Source organism: Giraffa tippelskirchi, chromosome 3, assembly GCF_054371585.1.
Source record: "Giraffa tippelskirchi isolate mGirTip1 chromosome 3, T2T-mGirTip1v1.2.pri, whole genome shotgun sequence".
NCBI lineage: Eukaryota > Metazoa > Chordata > Mammalia > Artiodactyla > Giraffidae > Giraffa > Giraffa tippelskirchi.
In genome coordinates this window covers 86764070-86786310 of record NC_137277.1, presented here as the reverse complement: position 1 = coordinate 86786310, position 22241 = coordinate 86764070, and the positions used below count along the sequence as shown (strand labels likewise).

Below are 22241 nucleotides of genomic sequence, written 5' to 3'. Positions count from 1 at the left end.
ACCAGACACCCAGCCCAGTCTTTAGGGGCCCGAAGAAGGAGGAGTGAAAAATGGGTTATACTCCCTCCCTCATTTCACATCCCCTTGGCTACAAGTCTGGCCCGCTTTGGAGGGGATTTTAGGACACCAAAATTTTAGAAACTAGGCCAGGCTGGACTTTGAGTAACTTAAAAGAGCAGAAAACTATGGAATCTGCCTGTGGAGAAAGGGTGTTTATTCAATATAGTACAGTGGGAGCAGTGACCAGAGGAAAAATACAATATTTTATGTTTATATCCCCACCAAGTTCAGATTTCTTAGTAACTTGGTCACAAAAGAGTAGTATGCAGTTTATGATATAATGTTAAATGAATTAATCAGAACTTGAAACTGTGCATATATAGCATGTACAATTGTATGAGTAATCTGAATATATTAAACAAGGCCAGGAGCAGATAACTGAATTTTCTCTAAATCACATTTTTCATAGGATCAGCAATGATCATATATCTAATTGAACATGCATGCATGTATGTTCAGTCTCTCAGTCACGTCCAACTCTTTGTAATCCCATGGACTATAGCTCACCAGGCTCCTCTGTCTATGGGATTTCCCAGGCAAGAATAGTGGAGTGGGTTGCTCTTTCCTACTCCAAGGGATCTTTCCAACCCAGGGATTGAACCTGCATCTCCTGCATGGCAGGCGGATTCTTTACCACTGTGCCATATTATCATACACACTTCTTTTTGCCATTTATTTAAGAAGTAAAATAAGTTTATTTAGTAAGATTGCTTTTCACAAACTCATATCAGACAATGGATACTTGGCCACCCTCTGTGGACTTATAAGTTACAGGGTTTTTTGGGTTTTTTTTGCTTTTGGTTGTTGTTTTTCAAAGATTAACACCATGGTATTTCAAAGAAGACTAAACAGAGTGTGATCTTCCAGTTCCTCCCTTTTCCATTAAAAACCGAGTATTATGCTTGACTTTTTCCATTATCTGCAATCATTCCAGTTTGCAGGGAATCCACACATACAATTGTTAATAGTGCAGATATTGCACAAAACATGTCTTTGACCCCTCTAGTGAAGATTCCTTTAGGCCCACCTGATGTGAAATCATCTACCATAACTTATTCTATCTCTCATTCCAATTTCTACGGCATCATTGGAAATATTTATACAAGTACTCTAATATATGAAGTCTTTCTCCCACATTGGAATATTTTAGGATACTGGAGCAGGGTAAGAATTTCCTGTGGCATATTGATACCATGCACAGTAAAGCCTTTTAACCCCTTCTTAACCCAAGCCTAGTAAGAGATAAAAAGTTTACGGCTATCTTTTTTTAAATTTCAACCCTTATGATCCCAATAAGAAATATATATGAACTAGATAGCATAAAAATAAAGTAAAGCTCACCAAAGAATGACCTTTCAAATTACAGCTATTATTCTGTTACAATGACAATTTAGGTAAATATTTATCCACCTTTAATAAATGGATAATATGTTATCCATGCTTTGAGTTTTTAATATTTACTTTTATTTATTTGGCTGCTCCAGGTCTTAGTTGTAGCATGCAGATTCTAGTCCCCTGAGCAGGATCAAACCCAGGCCCTCTGCATTGGGAGCATGGAGTCTTAGCCACTGAACTACCAGAGAAGTTCCTAACTGTGCAGCGTTCATTTGTGCTTAGGTAAGGGCTCATATACAATTAAGTCTCCTAATAATAAATAAAATTGTCATTTAGCATTTAAACATATTATCTAATTTATTTTATTTAACATAAAGCAAAGCAAAACCTAAGATAATTAAATCATACTAATACTATTTAAATGAATTGGATATTTGTCATCTCCCTGATGTAGTTCTTCTGTGCATTTTATTCAAAAGAACAACATGTAGTTCAAGGTCTGAGAATAAAATAACTTGAAAGTCTGCTTGACAAGGAAAAAAAAGCAACAATCTTTACCAAATGAAACAGACAATTTAGCTTAACAGGGCTTCTACACATCCAAGGGCAATGTAGATGTGCAATCACACTTTTTTGAAAAAGAAAATTTTTGTCCTGCTTTTTCCTGTAATATTGGTCTAACAAAACTTATATAACATAAGATGTTATAATTATTTGTTAATATTTTTAAATATTTTAGGAATCCCTTGATATTATTCCTGTGATTTTTTTAAATGGGAAGTTTTCACTTCTCCAAGTATTCATTCTTAATTGAGACTATTACATATTTTTTAAAGTTAATATTCAGACTTTTAGATAAGATTTCATAAATGGAGAATATAAGACAGTATTGCAGTAAATAGATAATTTCACTTATATAAGAATAGACCTTAAGGACCAGACAGCGAAGGGGAAGGAGACAAACATTCGAGAGTGGGCCTAAGAAGAAAGGATATAGATAAATTTAAATGTTAGTGTATTCAGAAGTAAAACTCTCACTGTTTGCAGATGACATGATCCCCTACATAGGAAACCCTAAAGACTCTACCAGAAAATTACTAGAGCTAATCAATGAATATAGTAAAGTTGCAGGATATAAAATTAACACACAGAAATCCCTTGCATTCCTATACACTAACAATGAGAAAACAGAAAGAGAAATTAAGGAAACAATTCCATTCACCATTGCAACGAAAAGAATAAAATACTTAGGGCTATATCTACCTAAAGAAACGAAAGACCTATATATAGAAAACTATAAAACACTGATGAAAGAAATCAAAGAGGACACAAATAGATGGAGAAATATACCGTGTTCATGCATTGGAAGAATCAATATAGTGAAAATGAGTATACTACCCAAAGCAATCTATAGATCCAATGCAATCCCTATCAAGCTACCAATGGTATTTTTCACAGAACTAGAACAAATAATTTCACAATTTGTATGGAAATACAAAAAACCTCGAATAGCCAAAGCAATCTTGAGAAAGAAGAATGGAACTAGAAGAATCAACCTGCCTGACTTCAGGCTCTACTACAAAGCCACAGTCACCAAGACAGTATGGTACTGGCACAAAGACAGAAATATAGATCAATGGAACAAAATAGAAAGCCCAGAGATAAATCCACGTACCTATGGACACCTTATCTTCGACAAAGGAGGCAAGAATATACAATGGAGAAAAGACAATCTCTTTAACAAGTGGTGCTGGGAAAATGGGTCAAACACTTGTAAAAGAATGAAACTAGAACAGTTTCTAACACCATACACAAAAATAAACTCAAAATGGATTAAAGATCTAAATGTAAGACCAGAACTATAAAACTCCTAGAGGAAAACAGGCAAAACACTCTCTGACATAAACCACAGCAGAATCCTCTATGACCCACCTCCCAGAATATTGGAAATAAAAGCAAAAATAAACAAATGGGACCTAATTAAACTTAAAAGCTTTTGCACAACAAAGGAAACTGTAAGCAAGGTGAAAAGACAGCCTTCAGAATGGGAGAAAATAATAGCAAACGAAGCAACGGATAAAGAATTAATCTCAAAAATATACAAGCAACTCCTGCAGCTCAATTCCAGAAAACTAAACGACCCAATCAAAAAGTGGGCGAAAGCACTAAACAGACATTTCTCCAAAGAAGACATACAGATGGCTAACAAACACATGAAAAGATGCTCAACATCACTCATTATTAGAGAAATGCAAATCAAAACTACAATGAGGTACCATTTCACGCCAGTCAGAATGGCTGCTATCCAAAAGTCTACAAGCAATAAATGCTGGAGAGGGTGTGGAGAAAAGGGAACCCTCTTACACTGTTGGTAGGAATGCAAACTAGTACAGCCACTATGGAGAACAGTGTGGAGATTCCTCAAAAAACTGGAAATAGAACTGCCATATGATCCAGCAATCCCACTGCTGGGCATACACACCAAGGAAATCAGAATTGAAAGAGACACCTGTACCCCAATGTTCATCACAGCACTGTTTATAGTAGCCAGGACATGGAAGCAACCTAGATGTCCATCGGCAGACAAATGGATAAGAAAGCTGTGGTACATATACACAATGGAATATTACTCAGCCATTAAAAAAATACATTTGAATCAGTTCTAATGAGGTGGATGAAACTGGAGCCCATTATACAGAGTGAAGTAAGACAGAAAGAAAAACACCAATACAGTATACTAACGCATATATATGGAATTTAGAAAAATGATAACGATAATACTATATGTGAGACAGAAAAAGAGACACAGATGTATAAAACAGTCTTTTGGACTCTGTGGGAGAAGGTGAGGGTGGGATGATCTGAGAGAATAGCATTGAAACATGTATATTATCATATGTGAAACAGAACACCAGTCCAGGTTCAATGCACGAGACAAGTGCTCAGGGCTGGTGCACTGGGATGACCCAGAGGGATGGGATGGGGAGGGAGGTGGGAGGGGGGATCAGGATGGGGAACACATGTAAACCCATGGCTGATTCATATCAATTATGGCAAAAACCACTGCTGCTACTACTAAGTCACCTCAGTCGTGTCCAACTTTGTGCGACCCCATAGATAGCAGCCCATCAGGCTCCGCCGTCCCTGGAATTCTCCAGGCAAGAACACTGGAGTGGGTTGCCATTTCCTTCTCCAATGCATGAAAGTGAAAAGTGAAAGTGAAGTCGCTCAGTTGTGTCCGACTCTTAGCGACCCCATGGACTGCAGCCTACCAGGCTCCTCCATCCATGGGATTTTCCAGGCAAGAGTACTGGAGTGGGGTGCCATTGCCTTCTCCGGCAAAAACCACTACAATATTGTAAAGTAATTAGTCTCCAACTAAAATATATAAACTTAAAAAAAAAGAAAAAATATTAATGTATTTATTACAACAGTTAATTTGAATAAAAATCTTTAGTAAATGTTACTTAAAAAAAAATTGTTCTCACTTCAAGAAAGAACTCAAGGATGAAGGCAAAACAGTTTCAGCTCTGGAGGAGTTATCAATAAGAAGTAAATAGGTTTAAGAGTGGAGAAGGTGGTCATTCACAACTATTCCCTAGGAGGACAGATCAGAAAGTGAAGCAATCCTTCTGTGATAAGCAGGCTCACTTTGGTGAGTGAACACAGCAGACCCCAGATACGACAGGCCTCAGTGAAGACAAGTGGAGAGAAGTGAGGGAAGAGAATAAAAGCCTCACTTGGGGTGAAGTGTGGGGCTGCTGCCGGTTATAGCATGACCACGTCCCTGTTTGTTGTGGGAAATCCAGGGATAAAAGAAAGAAGAGACTGTTATATCCACTATACCACTTACTCAACACTTAACTTCTCTTGGACTCTGTAAGTAGATTCCAAATAGGGCCTGGGTTTGGGGAGATGGCAGTTTACATTTAGTACATAAACATTTGGGTGCTGAACTGATTGAGAGAGAGAAAGAGGTATAGAGAAGAAGGGTAAGCTCCCAATTAGGAAGCTGGCTAGCTAGGCTTAGAGCTGTGTAAAAAAGTCAGAACTTAATCTGAGTTAAAATTTTCTGGGGAAAGCCAAGGATACTGATGATTTGGGTTTGTCTATAAGAATACCTGTGTCCCATGGAATCTTGTCTTTTCAGCTATTGTACTGGGGATTAATTTACTCTGGCAAAAGATCATCTCCTGACGATTGTATTGATCACTCTCTACTCCCTGATAACATCCAGAGAACAATTTAATAGAAGAAAAACACTCGTGTTATACACATGTTGGTAGTAATGGGTTAACATGGACAAAGTAGGGACTTCCCTGGTGGTCCAGTGGCTAAGACTCTGCACGCCCAGTGTAAGGGTTCTGGGTTCCATCTCTGGTCAGGGAATTAGATTCCAAGCACCGCAGCTGAAGAGTTCACATGACCCACCAAAAGATCATGCATGCTGAATCAAAGATCAAAAATCTGACATGCTGCACAGCCAAATAAATAAATAAAAATACATATTAAAAGAAAAACCCAAACGTGGATAAGTTAATTTTTAGTCTCTTTGATTCTAATCACATGCTATGGATGTTTTAAAACAAGGAAATAGCAGTTTCCAATATCAGGAACCACGGAATGCTTGAACAAAAGTGGAAGCTTAGATGTTTTGGGGATTAATTGTGTTCTTGATGGTGTTACTGCAAAGTCATTTAACAAATATTTACTAGATATCAATCATATGCTAGACCCAGTAACTTTCTTTGCAAAGTAAAGTATTTCATGAAGGAAACAGCCTTTTGTATAGAAATAAAGGAAATAAAAAAATGAGAAAACATATGACCAAACTGAGAGACTTAGGTCACAGTATCAGCTTTGCTAGTTATTTGCTAAAGAACCTCAAGCAAAGGGTGTTTTACGTCAGAGATCTTCAGGGGGGCACAGGTGAACAACTGAGATAGAAAATATTAAAAAATGAGCATTTATATTCTCTTTTAGTCTAAAAAATTAAAAATAATAGCAATATTTAATACAGGAATTAAAAGGAGATATGAGCAAAAGTTTTTATGCACATGCATACCAAATTAAAAAAAAACATGACAATGACTAGGTTACCTGATTTCTAAAATCACTTTGTTCTAAAATTCCTGATTCTATATTATTTAAAGTACCTTAATTGCTCTTAAACTATATTAAAAAATAATACCATATCATACCATAGTAACATTAAACTGCCTCATATACAACAAAATTTAACTTTATAAAGATATGTGAGAGAAAGCCATTTATTGTTTAAATGTATCCTAACCCTACCAACACACCCTTTTTATCTGATGAAGCAAGTTCTCTTTGTATTATATGGTGCCATTAGCATGACAGTTTCTTCCTCTTTGCTCATTGAATTCTAGATTCCCTTTAGCAACATTTTCAGAAAGAATTACTTTTACTAATTTGCACAGTGATTGGTAGCTCTAGCTTGTTAACTATATGTTGATATATTCCCTCAAAATTCTGATTTGAAGAAACATTACTATAAAGCTGTGTTATTTTATCGTCCTTTTAAGGAACAGTTTTATGAACTAAACACTTAACAGTATTATATAGCTGGTATAAAAACTCTTCACTTGGTATATCCAGATCAAAGAAAGTTAAGAGTCTTGTTTTGCACAGTGATATGGGTAAACAGGTTACAAAAGAGGTGGCTGAAAACCAGTCCACTAGAATGACACTTTCACAACAGTGTGAATATACTTAGTGCTACTGAACTGTATGCTTACCAATGATTAAGACTGTCAATTTTATGTTGTGTATTTTTTACCACAATAAAAAAAAAGACAGAATGATTGAAACAATATATCAGTTTAGAATGAATATTACTAGTCATAATTTTCACCACTGTTTATTCTTAATTATGTAATATTCCCTGGTGGCTCACACAGTAAAGAATCCGCCTGCAATGTGGGAGACTGGGTTCGATCCCTGGGTTGGGAAGATCCCCTGGAGAGGGCACGGCAACCCACTCCAGTATTCTTGCCTGAAGAATCCCCATGGACAGAGAGGAGCCTGGCGGGCTACAGTCTATGGGGATGCAAAGAGTCAGACATGACTGAGCAACTAAGCACAGCACGTTTAACAACAAAGTGGCTTTGATAGTTTCTTCACCCTCCTCCTATCCTGAAACTCTTCCACCTGAAGGTACAACACAAACAACAGCAAAAAAGTTTAAAACAGAGGAATAATGGCCATTTTTCTATTGGCTAAAACTAAAAAAAGAATTAATATTCGAAGTAATAACTTAATTATGAAATGTGAACTATCATAAGCATTATTATATTACTCACCCTAAATAGATGTACATAATTAGAGCAATTTTTACAAACTACAGTTTCAAAAAGTAAACTGGGTATCCCTGACTGGTCGTTTTGTAAACAAGAATAAGCAATTATAGTCCTTTTTTCTGTTTCTGACTAGTCTTTGCTTATAAATAATGACAGAATGCAAAACCAGAAATATTAATTTTCAACTAATGTTCTTTGTGCCAATTAAGCTGCTTCTCTTTTTTTGTGTGTCATAATTTACCAGATGTAAAGAAGAGTGTAGAGTTAGCCACCATGTCTAAAAACTTCCAAAAGATTGATGTTTTTAATTATAAAAGAAACTAATATATCCTCATTAAAAGAAGAAAACTTTTTTTTTAAATCCCTGATTAATCCTCATCTCCAAATTCTGTCTCTTACAAGTAGCCACAGTTAAACTAGTTGGTTATGCTTCCAGATGTTTTCTTTGTTTATATCAAAATACACTTCTTTTTACAAGTAAAATTGGGCTTCCCTGGTGGCTCAGATGGTAAAGAATCTGCCTGCAATGCAGGAGACCTGGGTTTGATCCCTGGGTTGGGAAGTGCCCCTGGAGAAGGAAATGGCAACCCACTCTAGTATTCTTGCCTGGAGAATTCCATAGACAGAGGATCCTGACCTACACTTCCTGGGGCCGCAAAGAGTCGGACATGACTGAGCAACTAACATTATGCACTATACAAGTAAAATAGCATTGTAATGTTATATAACTTACTTTTTAACCTGTTATATAGTAGGCATGTCCTCAAGTCAGTACACATTAGCTAGCTCCTTTTGATGAATGTTTCAGCCATAAAGAAGGCTGAACCCCAAGAATTGATGCTTTTGAACTGTGATGTTGGAGAAGACTCTTGAGAGTTCCTTAAGACAGCACGGAGATCAAATCATTCGATCCTAAAGAAAATCAATCCTGAATATTCATTGGAAGGACTGATGCTGAAGCTGAAGCTCCAATACTTTGGCCACCTGATGCAAGCAGCCGACTCATTAGAAAAGACCCTGATTCTGGGAAAGATTGAAGGCAGGAGAAGCGGATGACAGAGGATGAGATGGTTGGATGGCATCACTGACTCAGTGGACATGAGTTTGAGCAAGCTCCGGGAGATGGTGAAGAACAGGGAAGCCTGCCGTGCTGCAGTCCATGGGGTCGCAAAGAGTCAGACACGAGAGAATGAACAACAATAGTGTATTTCCCCAAGTCAGTACATTTTAGCTAGCTCCTTTTGAAGAATGTTTAGACTATTTCCAATGTGCCAGTAAAATTAATGCTGCCTTGAACATCTTTGATCATTTACTTTTGCCGTCTTGTGCAAATAGTTTTGTAGGACAAATACTTTTAAGTAGAGCTGCTGCTTCAAAGATATACAAACTGAAATATGTTATATTTGTTAAAATTGCTAAATTGCCTCTCACAAAGTACTAGTTGACACACCTATAGGTAGTATATGAGAACTGAAAAATGGAATATGTAGACTATTGGTACTGTCCCTCTTAAGCTATTCCTCTAATATTACTTTTCAATTTTTATTTTCTTTCATCTCATATGAGAGTCATCTATCTGGGTAGGGGATTCTGGATAATTGTTCTGGGAACTGACATTCATACCCCACACCCCCACCATTTCCACTATGTGTTAAACAAATGAATTAACTGGTTATTGTTATCTGTAGAGAGGCATATATTTTGAAATAAAGACACATCAAGTACATGCATTTTTCTTTTGGATCTCAAATTTCCTCCATCCACTTTCTGATAACCATCTTTTTAATACCATGTTTTGTTTTTTTAAATCCCTTCTGGAGGTTTCAGGACAGGATGACAAAATTTACTAGCCCGTATGCACCTGAACGTGTACAAAACATATGGTTGCTAGTTCATTCCTAGCAATGTAATATGACTATTTGCTATGGAGAAAAATGCCTTTTCCAAATTTCCTATTCTAGAATGAATGGTATACTAATACCACCTCATATTAATATAGAATTTTTATAGTTTACAAACCTCTTTCCTAATATCATTCCATTTGCTTTTCACAACAACTCTATGCAATGAATGGGAAGGTATTATTATCTCCACTTAATAGAGGAAACAAGGTCTACCAAGGAGTAGAACTGAACTTTTCATACCACAACGCAGCCTCCTCCATATACCTCAGAACAGCAGATTCCTTTTGCAGAAATTTTATTTTATGGCGGTAATATTCACTTCCTAAATCTCCTTTAGAATAAGGTAAAATATAAATTTAAAAAGAAGGGGAAAATCCTAAAAAAATATTTTTTCCTTTTTGGTAATTTTACTATTACCTTTCTGAAAGAAGTCATTCATTTAGCTTTTAGCTAAACTAGTGAAACACGTATTCTGTGACTTTTTTTCCATTTTATTTTTATTTTATTTCTTTATTTTTGGCCGCACTGTGCAGGCATGCAGGATCCTAGTTCCCAGACCAGGGATCCAACCCATGCCCTTGCACTGGGAGCACAGATTCTTTACCATTGGACCACCAGTGAAGCCCCATGACATTTTAAATAAATATGCATGAACAGTTCTAAAACAAGAGCAATTTAAAACCTCAATTCTGCAAGCAGATCATAACACTAAATGTTAATCACAAAATATATAGGTGTCATCATATTTTTTTCATATTCAGCTTATTTCTTACTCATCATATACATGCTGTGCCGTGCTTAGTTGCTCAGTCATATCCGATTCTTTGCAACCCCATGGACTGTAGCTCCCCAGGCTCCTCTGTCCATGAGATTCTCCAGGCAAGATACCAGAGTGGGTTGCCATGCTCTCCTCCAGAGGATGTTCCCGACCCAGGGATCGAACTTGCATCTTTTATGTTTCCTGCATTGGCAGGTGGGTTCTTTATCACTAGTGCCACCTGGGAAGCCCACAACTAACCATGAAGTCATATAAAGTCATAAACTCTGTTTCAGATTTGCTGCAGTTAAGACAAATCCCTTTTGATTTCTTGTTTTAAGAATCATAATTGCCAGTCAGCTATTGACCAATGTACAGGTAAGGTAGTTTTGGAAAGAAATGATGTATCTTGCCATTTTGAAAAAATGATTATATAAAAAAAGATTGTTTTCCATCTTTGATCTATAATGTCATTAGTGACATTGATTTCAGTTTCCTTCTTAATATTATGATCATAATTTCTTGTGTTTCATTAAGGCTTAAAGGAAAGGGATCTGAGGGTTCTCAGTACCTTTTCTGATCTTTATCTTCACGAGGGCCATATCCATGTAGTGAAATACTGAGCTGAGAATCTGGAAACCTGGGCTCTTGTCTAAGCTGTATGTCAAAGTGAAAGTGAAAGTGAAAATGGAGTCGCTCAGTTGTGTCCGACTCTTTGCGACCCCATGGACTGTATGCAAGCTACCACGCTCCTCCGTCCATGGAATTTTCCAAGCAAGAGTACAGGAGTAGGTTGCCATTTCCTTCTCCAGGGGATCGTTCCAACCCAAGGATCGAACCCAGGTCTCCCGCATTGTAGGCAGATGCTTTACCATCTGAGCCACCAGGCAAGTCCTCTAGAGTGAAAACAGAGTACCTAAGTCTCACACCGTATACATATTATTAAAAAACGTGAAAGAAAAACGATGTTAAACAAGTATTTACCGCAAAAATATAAACAAAATAAGTGAAAATTTCTCCGGAAACCGCAACTCAATCCCTGTATTTTACCGACAGGGCTCGGGTGTTTGAATCTACTGTCCAGGCCAAGTGAAAAGTTTCTCTTCCACTCTCAAACATCGCTAAGGGGAAACAGAAAACTTCCATAAGGTACGTATACATTCAAATCAAGCCGAAAGAAACTCTCCTCGAGCCAGCGAGCGTCTTAACAGAGAATATCCCTTCGCGGCCTCCTCCGGCAATTCAAGCCTGCAAAGGGACTGAGTGCGCTCGCTGTGGCTAGGCAACCGTCCGAGCCCGCCCCTCCATCTTAGCCCCGCCTCTCAAGATGCTTCCACCACCCCGCGCCTCGAACCTCCTCCTCTCATTGGCCAGCTACAGGCCAGGGGTGGGCGGGGGAAATGCGTCAGAAAGTGGGCTCACTTCCGGCCTGGGAGCGCGCGGGTTGATTCGTCCTCTCTCAGCCGCGGGGTGCTCGCAGCTCGGAAATGGCGGGTAAGTTCCCGGGAAAAGTTTACCAAGGGGAGGGGACGGGCAGGTTTGGGAAAGAACACCGAGACGGAGGTGACAGTACCCGCCTGGAACTTTCGAGCTCTTGCCTGGGTTCTAGAAGGCCTGTTTCAACCTGGGAGCGCAGAACTCTCAGCCCAGCTCCTTTTCCGCCGAGATTCGTGCCCCCGCCCCCAACTGCTCGGTGCTCTGCACCTTCTGCGGGCAACTCGGCCCCTAAGAGGGACCAAGAGCCCAGGAAAAAGCGTGGTGATTTGGTCTTGTAAGGTGCCAGGTGCCTAGACGCCTGTTTTTCTTCTCGTTCCCTTTGCCCACTGCTGCCCCAGCCTCTAGTCTGAGCCTCTTCCCGCCAGCTGATTTTAATGCTCAGACCCTCCTCTTCCAGGTCTTCCTCCACCCCGTACTTCAACTTCTGAGCTAGCGCAATGCTGCCTTGCCCTGCGCCAAGGCTCTCATTTGAGTCTTGTTTGACTTCGTAGTAGTCTCCTTAATCTCTCACACTTCAGTAGTCCTAGGATATATGTAGATTTCCTTTGAGAAAGAGGGTGAAGCATTCTTCCTTCATCTAAACTCTTTTAGGGGATGTCTAATATAAATCTGTGTTTATTCTATTCTGCTTTCTTTATTGAAATTCTTAAATTTACAGCGTTTAATAACTAATAATTGCCATTATTTTGTACGTGTATTAAGATTGTTTTGGTGTGGTATATGCTTTTTTTCCCCCTGGTTACATATCTTTTAAGTGACGGACAGTTTCTTTTTATTTTTTCCCAGTGCCTTCCTAGTAGTCTCAGTAGACTTCTATGGATGTGCTGGATAGACAGGGTGTAGCATGAGCTCTACAGATGTTTAACGAAGACCTACCAGATAGAGATTGTACGATTTTGGGGTCGATTGGTATTGTCTTAAGAGGGAGTACCCGTGTATTGCACAGGGTGAACTGTTACAAGAATTCCACCTAAATTTGAATCTCAGTCCCACCATTTAGTAATCTAAGCCTGAGCTTTTGAATATGAAAAGAGGCTGATAAGTACCTACTTGTCTTGTAGAAGTGTGAGGATTAAACTAATGTATGATTTGTTGCTTAGATTATACATAAATGCCTTGAGGTGGGGTCTGTTATCTCATTTTTATAGATGAAGTTTGAGGTAGGTTCTGTTATCGTCTTTTTATCCATTGGGTCAGAGAAGCCAAGTAATGTGCTCTAGTTCATAGATGCAGTAAGCAAATGATGAAGCCTGGATTTAAATCCAGCAGTTCCAAACCGTTTATCTATACTGCTTCAACTGTTCCCCATTTTCTGTGTACCTGTGATGTAACCACTTACTGAAGTTTATGGCATGTCATTGTACCCTGTTTTTCATTTCTGCTTATGACTTTTTTACCTGAGTTTTCTCTAATTTTAATGATTATTTTGTCAGGAGATTTATTGCCATCTTTGCTTGAAAGTTTCTCTTGATAATGGTTTCTTCCATTATTAATTATCATATGCATTGATGGATAGCCACCTTGTAGTAAACCACTTGATTATTCCAGTAACCTATGTATTTGTGCACATGGTTAAAAAAGAAAATTTTCTTTCCTAATCATGTCCTCGTTCCTTCTCTTTTATACTAGAAATAGCAGTGTTTACTGGTTTCTTGTGTATCCTTCCTGAGATTATCTTTCTATGCATTATTAGTTGTTGGTTTCGAAATAGTTGATCTGAAAGTACTTTGGGTAGAATTTTTCCAGTATTATGAATAAAATGCTATCTTGTAATTATTGAAGGACATTCTCACCTTGATTCTTAGTGGAGCAAGCAGTAGTATCCTTTTTATATTTCTTTTTAAAAGGCTACTTAGGTATAAATCCTAGCAGGTAATTTATATTAATATTAGATATTTAGAAATGTCAGTAATCTGTTAATTATCAATTTTACTCATTTATGTAAAGCCAGTCTGGTTCACAAGCCTCTATCTCAAAAGTGATGTTTATTCTGTTTTGTAATGAGACAGTCGTATACTCAGTACATTTATGTAGGAGTATTTGGAAATCTCTGGTCTATTAGCATAGTTAAAGACTTACCTTTATTCCATTTCTAGTAAGAACCCTTTTTTTTAGGTTTGATTAATTAAGTCACTTCCAACTAGGCTTTTTAAAATCCTTTTTCTTAGGATTTGGTGCTATGGAGAAATTTTTGGTTGAATACAAGAGTGCGGTTGAGAAGAAACTGGCCGAGTACAAATGTAACACCAACACAGCAATTGAACTAAAATTAGGTATGTATGCCTTTTCTAAGTAGTATTAGGTATATGAAGTGGAATTTTGTGTAAGAGCAGTTGTTTATGGCATTTGTATGGCTTATTTTATTTATTGCAATTTATGTTTAGTTTTCTATACTAATTGAGCACATCTAGATTTTATGAAGTCTTGATTTATGTCATGGAGTGGGTAGATGTTTGAGAGATGGCAGAGTTTACACGTCAAAAGTTCAGTGTGGCAAAATAATGACAGTAGAAATGGTCTTAACCTCTTAAAAACATTTACCTTTACCTTTTTGCTTGTAAAAATAATAGAAAATAAGTGTTGGTGAGAATGTGGAAAGACACTCATATTCTTGGTGAGAACATAAAATGATGCAATTACTTTGGGAAACAGTTTGGCAGGATCTTAAAAAGTAAACATGTATTTGCCATATGACTGAACAGTTCAACTCCTAGATGTCTACCCAAGATAATTTAAAATGTTTGTCCATACAAAAACTTGTACGTGAATGTTCACAGGAGTATTATTCACAATAGCCAAAGGATATAACCTAGTACCAATCAGCTGGTAAATGGTTAAACAAAGTGTGGTATATCCATGTGATGGGATACTATTTGACATAAAAAAGGAATGAAGGGCCAGCCAGTACATGCTACAACATAGGTGAACCTCAAAAACATTGTAAAGTGAAAGAAACCAGACATACTGTATGATGCCATTTGTGTGAGTGTTCAGAAAAGGCAAATGCACAGAAAGAGAAAGGTTTGTGGTTACCTGGGTCTGAGGGTGGTAACAGAGAATGACTACAAATGAGATTTCTTTTGGGTAATGGCAGTGTTTTAAAATTAGATTGTGGTAGTAGTACACAAGTCTAAATTTACTAAAAATCTTAAAATTGTACTCTTTAACAATTGAGTTTATGGAATGCAAATTTATAATTCAGTAAGGCTGTTTAAAAAATAATTATGTGCTGAGTTCTGGTTCCATCACTTGCCATTCCTTAGATTCTCCATCTTTAAAATGGAGTTAATATTATTTGTAGTGAATTAAATATGAGATTAAATACAAGTAAAGTGCTTGAAAAACTTGATTTAGACAGTCACAGTAAATGCTAGCTATAATTATTTAAAACAGTACAAACATAATGAGTACAGAGAAGGTGATAAAGAAGATACTTGTGTCCTGATGCCTCACTAAAAAGATAACACTGATCAAAGTTTTTTTTTCGTGTTCATACATTGTTTCTTTAAAACCAGGATCCTGTTGTAAGGCTGTTTTGTTATTTAGCTTAACAATATCTTGAATATCATTGTTTGTAACTATATATAGATCTACCTCATTCTTTTAATTATGTAATTCAGGATGACTGTATCATAACTTCCCTAAGTTATGATACTTTTTTAACTTATTCTCTATTGTGAGATTTGCTTCTCCTTTTTCGCTATTAAAAGTGATTCTCCAGTAAATACCCTTGTGTATGTATGTACCCACTTGTGTGAGTGATCTATAGAATGTGTGGCTAGAAGTTGAAATGCTGGATCAGAGTTTTTCAGTTTCAACACTATTAACATTTTGGGTTAGGTAATTGTTAGGAAATGGCAACCAATCCCAGGTGGCACTAGTGGTAAAGAACCCATTTGCCAGTGCAGGAGACATTAGAGACACGGGTTCTATCCCTGGGTCTGGAAGAGCCCCTAGAGGAGGAAGTGGCATCTCACTCCAATATTCTTGCCTGGAGAATCCTATGGACAGAGGAGCCTTAAGAGTTGGACATGACTGAAGCGACTTAGCAGCAGCCAGTATTTTTGCCTGGGAAATCCCATCTACTGGTTACAGTCCATGAGGTCACAAAAGAGTTGGAACAACTTAGCAACTAACAACAAAAGAATTCTTTGTTATTTTGTACTTTGTAGTATGTTTAGCAGCACTCTTGGTCTGATAACTAGATGCCAGTAACATTCTTCTCCAGTTGTGACAACCAAAAGTGTCTTCTGACATTGCTGTACCTCCTAAGGATGGTGTGTAAAATTGTCTCTTGAAGAACTGCTGTGCTAGATCAAACGGTTACAAACATATTCTACTTTAGTAGCTGTTGTTAAATTGCCTTCCAGAAAAAGTACGTGTGCTTATACTGCTGCGGTCTCACATTTGAGATTGTCCTTTTACTTCTACCCTGATCAGTGTTGCATATTATCATTTTTAAAAAAAAAGCAAAAACACCTTGCCCCTGTGATGTGTGAAAGGTAACTTCTTATTTCTGTTTGCAATTGTTGTGAGAAACACATAACTTAAAATTTACTATTTTTTAAAGTGTACAGTTCTGTAGTATTTAGTATACTCTCATTGTTGTGCAACTAGTCTCCAGAACTTTCTCATTTTGTAAAATTGAAACTATATCCATTAAAGAAAGAACTCCTTATTTTCCCCCTCTCACTGGCCCCTTGCTAATACCTTTCTACTGTTTTAAAATTTGACTGCTTTAGATACCTCATATAAATGCAGGCATACAGTATTTGTTGTCTTGTGACTGGCTTATCTCTTTTAGCATAATATCCTCAAGATTCATCCATGTCGTAGCACTTGGCAGAAATTCCTTCCTTTTAAGACAGGATGATATTACATTATATATATGTCTATATATTATATATAATGTAAATATTGTAATACAATATTGTTATATTTATTATTATATATTACATGTAATATTATAAAATTATTATAATATAGTATTTATAATACAATGTTTATATATGATATATATACATTATACATATTATATCGTCTATCTATCTATATATAGATGTATATATATACACACCACATTTTATTTATCCATTCATCCATTGATAGATACATAAGTTGCTTCTTCCTCTTGGCTATTTGAATAATGCTGCTGTGAATTGGGATGTGCAGATATCTCTTTGAGATCCAGTTTCAAGTTCTCTTGGATATGTATCCAGAAGTGGGATTGCTGGATCAAATAGTAATTATATTTTTAATTATTTAGGGAACCTCCATAATTTCCATAGTGCTTATTACAACTCCATTTTACATACCCACCAACAGTGCACAAAAGTTGCAGTTTCTCCACATCCTTGCCAACACTTACTGTTTAGTGAGGTTTTTCTTTTTCACTGTGTTTTTGACTTTTTTGATTTGATAATTTGGTTTTTAATTCTAAGAGAAGTATATCCTTTATATTTCAAAGAACCAGCCCTCCTTTTGTCATATTTTGCAAATACTTTGACAGTTGTTTTGACTTTTGTTATGTAGAAGTTAAATTTCTTTTTCTTTTATGAATTTTCATTGTGTCTTATAAAAAGGGCCTTCCTTCTCTAAGATTATGAAAAGATTTATCTATTGTTTATTTTAATAATTTTTAAATTTTTTTCTTTTTTAATTGAACCTTTGAATCTTTATCTTGATAAAGCATAGAGTAAGGAGTCCAGCTTTATACTTTTCCAGATGGTTTAGGCAGTTATCTGCCTGCCAGTTTGTTGTCCCTTAAACAATTAAAATTTCTTTTTTTAATCACACTAAAGTATCATATATATTCTTGGGTGTACTTTGAGGCCTTTTGTTCCCCATGAGCCATTAGTGTTCAGTTCAGTCGTTCAGTCGTGTCCGACTCTTTGCGACCCCATGAATCTCAGCACGCCAGGCCTCTCTGTCCATCACCAACTCCCGGAGTCCACCCAAACCCATGTCCATCGAGTGGGTTATGCCATCCAACCATCTCATCCTCCGTCGTCCCCTTCTCCTCCCGCCCCCAATCCTACCCAGCATTAGGGTCTTTTCCAATAAGTTAACCCTTCGCATGAAGTGGCCAAAGTATTGGAGTTTCAGCTTCAACATCAGACCTTCCAATGAACACCCAGGATTGATCTCTTTTAGGATGGATTGATTGGATCTCCTTGTAGTCCAAGGGACTCTCAAGAGTCTTCTCCAACACCACAGTTCAAAAGCATCAATTCTTCGGCGCTCAGCTTTCTTCACCGTCCAACTCTCACATCCATACATGACCACTGGAAAAACCATAGCCTTGACTAGACGGACTTTTGTTGGCAAAGTAATGTCTCTGCTTTTAAATATGCTATCTAGGTTGGCCATAACCTTCCTTCCCAGGAGTAAGCGTCTTTTAATTTCATGGCTGCAGTCACCATCAGCAGTGATTCTGGAGCCCAAAAAAATAAAGTCTGACACTGTTTCCACTGTTTCCCCATCTATTTCCCATGAAGTGATGGGACCAGATGCCATGATCTTAGTTTTCTGAACATATTAGTGTACTGTTACATAAATATGATTAGTATATGGTGTGACTAGATCCCACTCATTACTCTTCAAGTTTCTCTAATGTTTTTTCTTCTAATGAACATTTTACTAAGTTCCAAAGAGATGTTTTGTTAATTTTTTTAAATTGAGATCCTACAAAAATGTAAGTTTAATATGGGGAAAAGTAACGTCCTTACATTATTGAGTCTTCCTTACTAATAGCAAGCATATCTTTCTATTTATTAAGGCCTTTTTTATGTCTAACTGTAGAGTTTTAAATTTTATGTATAGATGGTAAACATTTCTTATTGTTTATTCCTAGGGATTTCATCTATTTTACTGTTATTATGAAGTGGCATCTTCTCTTCCATTGTATTTTCTATCTTTATTGTGTGTAGGAGAATGATGGAAAGTAATTTTTAATATATATATATTTTACCACATCAAGATCCCATTTACATATATTCTACACATATTTGACATAACTAAAGTTGACTGGGTTATTTGGGCAATCTGATTCCTACTATCAGTAGCAATATCAGAACCAACTATCAGGTTGGTGCCCTCAAACCAACCTTTCTTTCTGTCTCCCTCTTTCCCTTCCCCCTTTCTTTGGAGAAACGTTTATCAGAACATAGTGATAGACTTTGTGCTAGACACAGGGGATAACTTTAACTCTTGACTGCATACCAATAATTCCACTAAGGTTTATCCCAATATTCTTCTCCATTAATAAGCTATTTTCACTTCGTGTGTGAGAGATTGACAGGTGTACTTTTCCCACAGGGATCCAGTGCTCTGGGGGTAGGTTACTGTAGAAAAAAGTGAATCTTTTTTTATTACACCAAACAGAAACTCCATACCTGTTAAGCAGTAATTCTGCATTCACCTTTCCCTTCAGCTCCTGGTAACATCTAATCTACTTTCTGTCCGTATGAATTACCCATTTTAGATATTTTGTTTAAGTGGAATATTTATCCTTTTCTGTCTGGCTTATTTTACTTAGCATATTTTCAGCTTATTTACTCAGCAAATGTTTCATGTTGTAACATGTATCAGAACTTCATCCCTGTTAATGGCTGAATAATATTCCATTGTATACCACATTTTGTTTATTTATTCATCTGTTGATGAACACTTAGATTGTTTCTGCTGCTGCTGCTGCTAAGTCGCTTCAGTCATGTCCGACTCTGTGCGACCCCATAAACGGCAGCCCACCAGGCTCCCCCGTCCCTGAGATTCTCCAGGCAAGAACACTGGAGTGGGTTGCCATTTCCTTCTCCAGTGCATGAAAGGGAAAAGTGAAAGTGAAGTCGCTCAGTCGTGTCTGACTCTTAGCGACCCCACGGACTGTAGCCTACCAGGCTCCTCCGTCCATGGGATTTTCCAAGCAAGAGTACTGGAGTGGGGTGCCATTGCCTTCTCCGTAGGTTGTTTCTACCTTTTGGCAATTATGAATAATGCTGCTATGAGCATCAAGATATAATTGTGTGTTGTCCTTGTTTTCAGTTCTTTTGACTATATAGCTAGGAGCAGAATTGCTGGGTCATATAATAAATCTTTGTTTAGCTTTTTGAGGAACTGCCAAATTATTTTCCACAGTAGATACACCATTTTACATTCCTACCAGCAATGTATAAGAGTTCCACTTTTACTACATTCTTGTCAGCACTTAATTATTCTTACATATAGCCAATCCTAGTAGGTGTGAAATGATATCTTATTAAAGTTTTTATTTGCATTTCCCTAATGACTGATATTGAACATCTTTTCATTTGCTAATTGTCACTGTGTATCTTTTTTGTAGAACTATCTGTTCAAATCTTTTGCCTATTTTTTAATTGAAGTGTTTTTCTTCAATATATTTATTGTTGTTTTTCTAATGTATTTTAAAAACATAATCTGATTGGATTCTTCTACTGTTTTTGGAGAGTGGTTTCAGCTTATTTTCTTAGTTTTTTACTGGCATGCAGTCATATCTGAACATTTTAGTAAATTCACTTCCTTTTTTATAAATATGCCTCTTATTTTGTTCTCTTTCCAATTTACATTTTCTAGCACTTTCAGAACACTGTTAAAAAGTGATAGTGGTCATACCTTTAACTTAAATTAATGAAGATGGTTATAGTAATTCTCCAATAAACCTCAAATCCTGGCTTGTTCCATTGGAAAGTTTCAATTTTCAAAATTTTTTATTCAGATATTAGAGTATATTGAGGGCCATTTCAGTTTACATGGAAATAATTTTGATAATGTCTTCTATACAATGTAGTACATAAATATTAAATTAATTTTTGATTTTTAGATATTGAATCATCCTTTTATTTCAGTACCACAGTATATTTTGAAGACTGTTTTATATTATCTTTAAATATCCTTACATTATTGTTTATAGATGAGCTTGGTCTATTTTTCTCCTCTGCTTCTTTTTTAGGGGAGGTGAAAGTCAATTTTTGTAGTCTTTGTGCACATTTCTCATGGCCTTCCCACTTTACCATTCCCACTCTGAATAGTTTTTGAAGCATTAGATACAGTTGTTCCTTGAAAGAATTCACCTTAATGACTATGAAGAGGTTGTTCTTTTATGCCATTTAATGCTTTCTTTGCCTGAATACAATTTAGATTGCATTTTCAGGTTTTGTGCTTTATGATACATTTAAAAAATGTATTTATTTAGGTTGCTCTGGCTCTTCACTGCTGCAGGTGGGCCTTCTCGAGTTGTGGCACGTGAGGGCTACTCCCTAGCCGCAGAGTGTGGGCTTCTCTTTGAGGTGACTTATCTTGTTGCAGAGCACAGACCCTAGAGCAGGTTTCAGTAGTTGCAGCACAAGGGTTCAGCAGTTGTGGCACACCTGCTTAGTTGCCCCTTGGCATGTAGAATCTTCATGGACCAGGGATTGAACCCGTGTCCCCTGCATTGGCAGGCAGATTCTTAACCACTGGACCACCAGGGAAGTCCTGCAGTGTCACTTTTAATAGTGAAAAGCAAAAGGAAAAAAAACTAGGAACAACATAAACATTATCATCATCTTGCAGTCATAAAGAACGATGTGGTGATATGACCTTCGTCAAACTCAGATTATTCTTGTTCTCAGAATGTTTCCTATAGCACTTTGTTTTTGTTTCCTTTGTACCAGCTTTTCTCATCTCAGTGTGCCTCTTTCGGTTTTGTTCTCTTTTACTCTTTGCATTGTGTATGAACATAACAAAAATAAAAACTAAATTAGATGCCTCTGTCGTACCTCGTTTTCTAATTCTTGGACTCCGTAGGGTTTTGATGCTGAAGCACTCAACGTAACATTCTGATTTTCATTGTTTGTTGCATGAGAATCCAATGTAAATCATATAATGGAAAAGTGACATTTTTAAGTAAAAAAAAAATATGTTGGCTGTATCCTGGTTATAATGAGATTCTCAAAGTGGAAATACCTATCACCTTTAATATCTTTAATATCTCTATATTTTTTATTCTTTTAAACAGTTCGTTTTCCTGAAGATCTTGAGAATGACATTAGAACTTTCTTTCCTGAGTATACCCATCAACTCTTTGGGGATGAGTAAGTAACTTAGTAAGCTATTTGTCAAATTAGTAGGGAAAACACATTTTTTTTTTTAAATTAGAAATCAATTTATTTTCTTTCCTGGTATTTTTCATGTTTCTTTTAAAATATATTAGAATGGCATGTTTTATATTGAGACACCAGTCTACTATATAATACCTATCATTTAGTGCCATACTATAGGTACAGTATCATATTTAATTTGCATAATCTTAGCAATGGTATCATCATATGTAACATTAACATTGGTGGGATTGGATAGTTGCCTAGGGAT

At 36.8% G+C, this 22241-nt stretch overlaps 1 protein-coding gene across 2 annotated transcripts in view; it reads left to right on the top strand.

The window, feature by feature from the left end:
* Positions 1 to 11825: 11825 nt before the first annotated feature.
* The window catches only part of HAT1 (histone acetyltransferase 1), a 41487-nt gene continuing 31071 nt past the window's right edge, over positions 11826 to 22241 (top strand). The window contains exons 1-3 of one of the 2 annotated variants that reach the window (XM_081577791.1): positions 11826 to 11873; positions 14045 to 14149; positions 21889 to 21964. In XM_081577791.1, the coding sequence (XP_081433917.1) occupies positions 11867 to 11873; positions 14045 to 14149; positions 21889 to 21964 (188 nt within the window). In that variant the 5' untranslated portion in view covers positions 11826 to 11866. Of the gene's footprint in view, positions 12151 to 14044; positions 14150 to 21888; positions 21965 to 22241 lie in introns of both variants that reach the window. The other variant, XM_081577792.1, reaches the window with a different exon arrangement.